Source organism: Spinacia oleracea, chromosome 3 (assembly GCF_020520425.1).
Source record: "Spinacia oleracea cultivar Varoflay chromosome 3, BTI_SOV_V1, whole genome shotgun sequence".
In the NCBI taxonomy this organism is placed as follows: Eukaryota; Viridiplantae; Streptophyta; class Magnoliopsida; order Caryophyllales; family Amaranthaceae; genus Spinacia; species Spinacia oleracea.
The window spans coordinates 93,362,824-93,371,234 of NC_079489.1; the positions used below are offsets into that span (position 1 = coordinate 93,362,824).

General features: G+C 36.4%; 1 protein-coding gene across 1 annotated transcript; it reads left to right on the forward strand.

The window, feature by feature from the left end:
• The first annotated feature begins 2,289 nt into the window (after positions 1-2,289).
• Positions 2,290-4,407, forward strand: LOC110782546 (40S ribosomal protein S29). Its single transcript, XM_021986713.2, has 3 exons — positions 2,290-2,450; positions 2,560-2,659; positions 4,188-4,407. Exons 1-3 carry the CDS (start codon positions 2,389-2,391, stop codon positions 4,194-4,196), a joined length of 171 nt encoding a protein of 56 aa, XP_021842405.1. The 5' UTR covers positions 2,290-2,388; the 3' UTR covers positions 4,197-4,407.
• Positions 4,408-8,411: the final 4,004 nt, after the last annotated feature.

The window sequence follows — 8,411 nt, forward strand, 5'->3', positions numbered from 1 at the left end:
GATAATTCCGCTATGTTAATATATATTTAACTGTATTCCTCTACACTCCCTTCATCCTATCATCATGCCAAAAGAAACTCAAAAGTCCATCTTCTTCACCAAGCTCAAAGTCATAATAAAAACCTTCTTCACTGGAATTTTTTTGAGCAAAACACTTGATTAACTGATGATAGTCATGACCTTCAAGTTTATTAGCTTTTGCACGTGATAAAGCAATGTAAGCATCACTAGCCGTAAAACTGACCGTAGGTGATCCACCTACTTATTTTCTCAAAATCATCAAGGTATCAGACACTTTAACACCACTAGCTTTCAAAGTGGACATAAATTAGAGAGCCTCCTTACTAATCTTGCTTTGCGGTCTTATCAAATGCCTCTTATTAAGAGGAACCATAGCATGGTTATGAACCATATTATGATTCAAAACAGTCCACACACCATCTTTACCATCTCTTCCTTTTTTTTTCATCTTTGACCCATTGACAGCTACACAAGAACCATTTTATAGTATAAAATTTACTATTTAGACGTTTCCTACCTTTCCCCACCCTAATACCAAAACCTTTACTAAAAGAATATTCGTTATACAAACCAGAAGCTTCATCTTCATTTTTAGATTCCTTCATCATTAAGACATATACTGACCCTTCAACAAAAAGACTTACTTCCTTAATTGCAAATAAAACAAATGTTCAATATTAAGATGGTTAATGTTCAATTTCTTTATATAGAATGTTCATTATCATTGTAATAGAATGTCCATTATCATTGAAGGTGATATTCCTCATAAACCATAAACAAATCTAAGCCAATTATGAACATTATATTATTCTATAATGCTAACGAGATTTGACATTTGAAATGTTCATGGTGAATATAAATGGATAACAAAACACAAATGATAATAGAATGTTTGGTATAAAAATAGGTAATGTTCAATATCATTAAATAGAATGTTCATTGTAAAAATAGGTAATGTTCAATATCCTTAAATAGAAGGTTCATTGCAGAAATAGGTTATGTTCAATATCCTTAAATAGATCAAATGTTCAATATATTTAAATAGAATGTTCATTACTAAAATACATAATGTTCAAAATTATTAAATAAAAAACACATTCCTCATAAGTGGATAACAAAAACAGATGATTAATTCGAAATGTTCATTATTATTGTAGGTAATGTTCAATATGTTTAAATTGAATGTTCATATTTGTTAAGGATGTCATAACAAAACAGATAACACATTTTTTTTGAGAGCACAAAAAACAGATTCATAACATAATATGAATATTATCAAAATATGTAATATTCATAAGATTTGGCTTCAATCTTCATTATCAATATCTGCATTGTTCATAAATAAAATTATGAATAAATAACGAAAAAAACTAACGTAAAATTGTTCAAAATACTAAATCTACAAAATAATCAAAACGAAATATCCTGCAAAAACACAAAAAATAACCATATCCTATAAACATTTTAACCAAAATCAAAATATAGAATAAAAAACAACAAAATAAAAAACTAATAAATCAAAATCTCAAAAATAAAACTTACATTCTACCATCAATGCACTTAAAATTCCAATATTAGATTCAAATAGAGCTTCAAAATCTTCCTTAATTGAAAGTTCCATTGAAACATAGGAGAGAGAAAATAGGAGGGAGAAAAAATTGAACTCCCTCTGTTCTCGAATATTAGTCCCTTTTGGAATCTTGACACTATTCACAATTGAAGAGAATCTTCTATTTTCTTTCCAATACGTACTTCAAAACATATTCACGTGAGATCTTATTTTGTTCGTCTTAATGTGTAGTTTAACAATATCAAATTTTTATGTTTTTCTACCATACGTCTTTGGAGATATTTACGTTTAAATATTGAGTTGAAAAGTCAAAACAAAACTAATATTTAAGAACGGAGGGAGTAATAAAAACCCTAAAATCGCAACTTTACGCAACTTGAAGAAGAAGTAACAAAAGAAAAGTAAGTTAAGAAAAGAAGGGGAAGTTATGAAGGAGATAAAAAAAATGTTAAAACGTAATCGTTTGGAAAGTACACCCAGCATTAGTTGTACTTGTACCCCATCACACGACGTCGTTTAGGGTGGTACAGCCAGCCAAGTGCAGCCAGAAATTAGTTGGTTGGAAATTTAGGTCCAAGACACGTAATGTCAGCACAAGGCCCGACCTGACAAGGCCCAAAATAACCTTTAATCCAAAAGACCAGTCCAAACGGTGCGTTCCACCTGAATGGCCTTAGGTGAAAACAAGCCAATAAAACCAGTATTATCTTTGTCAATCGGCATAACTTTTTAGGGTTTTCCAGAGAAAAGAGTTGCGCCGTATTTTCGTTCTCCTCCATCTTTGAAGAACCAAAAACATGGGACACTCTAACATCTGGAACGCTCATCCTAAGAGCTATGGTCCTGGATCTCGTGCATGGTACTCCTCACAAGATTCTTCAATTTTAATTTTTGTTTTTTCGTTTTAGTTTTTAAATTTTGCTTTTTTTTTGTTTCTAATGATTTTGTTGTTGCATCTTTGGGAACAGCCGAGTATGCGGTAACCCTCACGCCATCATCCGCAAGTATGGTTTGATGTGCTGCAGGCAGTGCTTCCGAAGCAACGCCAAGGAGATTGGTTTCATCAAGGTTATTATTTTTTTCATAGTATATGTTGATTTCTTTACTCTTTATTTTGCGATTGCATTTAATTTCCTGGAATTGATAATTTTTTTTGTTAACTAGATCCTATTAATTAGATTTTTTGGGGGGTAAATCGTGGTTTTATGGGTTAATTAGAACTATCTGGGTAAAAATTGGATGTTATGGAGGGTAGTTGTTTATTGTGCTTAATTGGTTTTGAAACTGAGTATTACTTGATTATGAATATTATCAGAAATCCAGAACATAGGTTTTCTTGTTGATTTGACCTAAACAGTTTGATCATTTAGGAACGTAGAAATTTTGGTTGGTTTGCGGAGTTGTTGTTTGGCCGTATTCTTATAAATAGATATTGTTTGATAACTTCATTTGGCTAATTTACTTCTCATTGGGGTCAAACTTGGAAGTTGTGCTCTTTGTTAAACCTTGAGACCTTGTCCGACAGGTTCATGGAAACTAATTTTGGCACACCAAAAATTAATTTTTGCACATTGGTGTGTCAAAACCCTTTCCCGAAAAGTAATTCTTTTTAGATAATGTTGTTGATTTTCTTCACCGACTTTCAATTTTTGAGGGGTGTAAGATTGTGTTGGATATAATTTGAAATGTATTTTAATATGCACCCAACTGCCGACCCAAGGTTTAACAACGGAATACTGAGTTTTGGTTTACCAATTCAATGTCTTTTCTTAGAATTGGTTTATGCGGGTTGTACTTTTGTGATGTGCTTTGTTAATAGTACTAGGTTAGCACCCGTGCAGTTTGTTGAAACCTTTTCATCAGTTTACTTTCTTGTAGTATACTCTTTTCTTTAACATAGAATATATCAATGCAACGAAAGTTACGAATAACAAAGTAGATAATAGATTCATGCAACTTACCTTTTGATAAAAGAGCAAGATGAATGGAAGGTAGGCGATTTGGAGGATAGTAATGCTGATTCTAATTTCCAATAATAAGGAAAAAAGAGAGATGGAGAGTGGTGGTGCAAGATTTATTTTGGAATTTAGAAAGCATGTGTACATTAATGACCTCAGTGGTTATTAATGTAGTAGTTATAGATTATTTGTGGCTTGCTCTTTAATTTGAGTTTTTGGAAATTGTCTTGTTTGGCTCGCATTTTAATTTGACTGTAACGTTTGATCATATAAAAAAAAAAGGTAACTGACTGCTTTCAGCATTTATGTTTTTATTTATTCCTAATCTAGTCATTAATATTGTTGGTTACTCCATGTTGAGACTTATGTTCAATTACTATTAGCTTTTCTCTTCATGTAACTTCATATCGAAACGTTTACCGGCACTGAATTGAGGAATTTTCTTTGGCGTAGAATTCAGTAACGTTTACAGGAGGATGGATTCTGGCATCACTTGTCCTAGTCCTTGTTTATGTGGTGACCCGATTCATCACACATTGATACACCATTTACCTGGATTAACATGTAGTTTTGACCTTTATTTCTACTTAGAAGAAATTTTTATATATTACCTAATGTACTTCCCTTTACATTTGCAGTACCGTTAAATAGATGAAGTTACAGTGAAGATTCAATGCAGAGGCTGTTCTTCTGGAAATCTTGTGACTTTGCTTTGGATCAATTAAATTTTGACCTACAATCTCTAGACTGCTGAAGCGAACATTAAGTATTTAAATTTCATTGTTGAATTTAGTTGGTGTGGATTTCAGAAATGTTATTTTAATCTTGTGTTATTGTTCTGGGTGTTCAATTTTTGCATATTTACGTGAAAATGTCTTGTCAGTTTATATCGAATGCATATTAACGTGAAAATGTCTTCTTGCATATTTAAGTTAAAATGTAAAGTGTCCTGGCTGCTAACCCGGGGTTGGTTGACCCACGTGGGTTCTGACCCGGTAGGGACTTTATCTTACCTTCAAAAAAATATATATTTGTGAAAATGTCTTGTTAGTCACTGGGAAAGTATATATTTGTGAAAATGTCTTGTTAGTCACCGGGAAAGTAGGGCAACGCGACTAGGAGGATTGGAGGAAGAGGGGAAGGGGTAGACCACCGGGAAGGTAAAGTTTTGTTAAAAAAAGAATTCAAATAGCTCTGCAGCGCGCAGGCATTGCAAGATACACACGATTGCCACGCACAAACTTTGCAAGACAAACACGGAAGTCGCGCACAGGCTTTGCAGGAAAAACAAAGTTGTGCACAACCTGTGCGCGGCTTGCGTGACAATGCTGCAAATCCTGTGCGCGGCCGGCAAGCGGTCTTATTTTCTGAAATATGGATCCATCAATGACAACCCTTATCGGGCATTGTGATGGTTAGAACGCTCTTCTAAACATTCATTCTGATCTCATTTTTTATAGTTTGGTTTGCTGTAATTCAGATGAGTATTTGAAAGTTTGATTTTTTTTTTTTTTAATAATTGTTTTTACATATGTCGTTCTTCCGAAAATTATGTTTAAATTATTGCTTCAATTTCGGTTTTAAATATATGTTTTGATTATATGTTTTAAATTTTGTTGTATTTGATTTTTTTTTTTTTGTTCAATTATTTTGATTTTATCTACCGGAACTAATGGTTTCCTGAGGTAAGGGGAACTTGCTGCTTGAGTAGAGGGGAGATTGGCTGTTGGATGGGTGAACGATGGGGGTGAGAAAATAAAGTGAGAGTTTGTTTTTTTTAATAAGGTCAAATTCGGATTTTCACTTAATAAATACGGGTGTCGAATAACGATACACTTTTTTTATGGTCATCTCACTGTTCACTAGTGTAGAAAAGTTCTTTCAATGAAGAAGTGCATAGATTAGAATTGGTCATTTTATGCCATTTTTCGTTTTGGGAGCATAAAGTAGCTAAAATCGATGTGTTGTATTGTGATTGTCCATTGACATCGCCAGACTCTGGTGTTAGATACTCAATACCAACTGGACTATTAGAGAAACACTAATGGTTATAGACTTGTAGGCGTGTAGCTATAAGCTAGAGACTTGCTTGCATCAGAGGAGAGAGAAGACGAAGGTGGGGACTGGGGATATGAGGAATCGATGAATTATTGAAAACACGAGATGTATGGTGAACTATTGAAAACTACAGAAGTATTCATGTATATAGTGAAAAGGTCGTTAAAATAAAGTTGAAATTAAACGGCTAATTGTAAAAAAGAAAAGTTAATTTAGTTTGACAGATTAATTTACCATTGAAACACAAAGTAGCTAAAGTAAATTAATAAGTAACATTAACACTTTAGTTCGTGTGATAAACTATTTAACAAGTACGAAGCATTTATCAAATACCAAGAGTTTCACTTCACCCCAATAATAAAATATAATTCCTCTATTTATAAATACTCTCAACGTTTGTCATTTTCACGCATGTGAATGCACAATTTAGATCTTCAATATCTTAAATTCTCTTCATACAAAAATTATAAAAAGTTGATATTTTAAAAATACGTATTGAGACGAATCTAACAATATTCCCCATGACAATGTTTTATTTGACATATAAATCACCGACCATCGTAAAAGTGGAATATGTGAATCTCTACCCTTTAAAAAGCCAAAACTTGGCAAATTATATTTTGATTAATGCCCACAACACCCTTAAATTCCTTCTTCAAAAAAAATTCAATTTCTCTTAAGAATAGTGCACTGACATAATTGCCCTTATAATGACTCACCCCATTTGTTTCAGCTTGCCTGCGCAATCAGCTCACAACTTCACGATCCATCATAATTCTCACCCCCTCTGTTTGCTCTATGCTTCCCTTCTCTCTCTTCCTTTTCCAGTTCCCCGTATTCCTTCATTTTCTACCTTTTCAATCACTATATTTAAATATTCATGCGTCTGATTCTCTCTCACTCACTCAAAAACGTCGCTAAATATATTTTGATTTTTGGATGTTCAATTTGATGTAGAATGTGGTTTAGATGCTACAAGAGGATGTTGGCGAGCCCTAGACCAGTTGGTGGTGTTGATGGTTTTAGGAAGCTTCGGATGAGAGGGGTTTTCGATCTTTCAGTATGAGTGCACTAAAGAACGATTCCGTTTTTGTAGGTTAGGGTTTTCCCCAGTTTTTTGGAATTTTTTGTTATCTCAATTTGCCTCTCTCATTTTTTGTCATGCATTTAATTTGAGATCTGGTGAAATCCGGAGTAGGCGTCCATGAAGCTCATCATGGCATGCCCGGCCGTTGAGTCAACGAGTCGGTCTATCTTTGGCAGTGGGAAACTGTCCTTGGGGCTGGCTTTGTTGAGATCGGTGTAATCAACACACATCCTCCATGTCCCATTGGGCATGAGTACCAGTACTACATTAGCTACCCAGTTTGGGTACTGACACGGACGTATGAAGCCTGCGTCCATTAGCTTTTTAACCTCAGCAGCGGCAGCCAAATTTCTTGCTTCTCCATGATTCCTCTTCTTTTGGCGCACTGGCTTTATAGCGCTATCCACATTTAGCTTGTGCACGGCTACCGCCGGATCAATGCCTGACATCTCCTCTACCGTGAAGGCAAATATTTCTTTGTATTCGCGGAGCAGTTGCACTAATGCTGTTGACATTGGGTCGTCAGGGGGAATCCCAATGGGGACCGTTCGAGACGGGTCCACTAAGTCCAGAATTATAGCATAGTGTGCTCCCACTGGCTCAGGTCGTCTTTCTGCATTGTGCTCCGTTGGTGTCTCTCGGGTTTTACGACGGCTTGCCAGAGGTTTAGCTTGCTCTTTTCCCCTCGGAGAGACTCCCCAGGCCGTTGGCTCTAATGTTGATAAGTAACAATCCCTAGCCAACTGTTGATTTCCATAGAGGGACCCAACGCGTCCGTTACTTCCTACAAATTTGACCAGTAGTAAATGAGGAACGATCACAGCTCTTAGGTCGTTGAGTGTTGGACGGCCGAGTATGATGTTGAATGCGGTGAGGTTTGCTACAATTATAAACCGGATTACGCCTTCTTTGGTCACTGGGGGAACTCCAATAGAGGCCGGGAGTAAGATGGAGCCAATTGGACGAACGATGCTCCCTCCGAATCCTACCAAGGGCTCGAATACCTTTTCTATGGCTTCAGGATCGTGCTTTAATTTCTGTAGACATTGCAGACTGATTATGTCGGACGAGCTCCCTGTGTCCACCAGTACTCTCTTCACTTTGAGGTTAGCCACCTTAATCTCTATAACCAGAGGGTCATCGTCATATGGTGCTGCCGCCCTTCTGTAATCGTCTTTGGAAATTTCTACAGAGGGTAGATTCATCTGTGTGGGGCGAAGATAAGATGGGCCTACTTGCCGTCCTTCCTTACATGGTTCTCCTGCAGCTATTCCCCCTGATATTACCATAACTCTTTCGCCTGAATACTTCTTGAAGGTGAGGCTTGTTTCTTTGTCTGCGTCCTTTAAATGGATGTACTGGCGGAGGCGTCCTCCAGCCGCATGATCACTTAATATCTTCCTCAACATCCGACAATTTTGGGTGTCGTGTCCTTCATCTTTGTGAAAAGCATAGAAAGGGGCCTGTTGGCTGGAGGTGGTCAGTCGTCGGGGGGACGGTTCTATTCCCAGACTCGGTCCCTCAGCCAGGAGAATGTTTTCAAGAGCCGTGTTGAATATAAAGGAGCCCCTAGATGACGACCTCCTTCGCCTTCTTTGCTCCTCAGTGCCGCGACCATTCTTTCTCAAGGTGGCGCTCTCGTGCTGTCTTCTAGGAGTCTTGAGAGAGTGATGACCCTGAGCCTCATCATTCTTCTGTGAAGTTCGTCTCGTCCGTC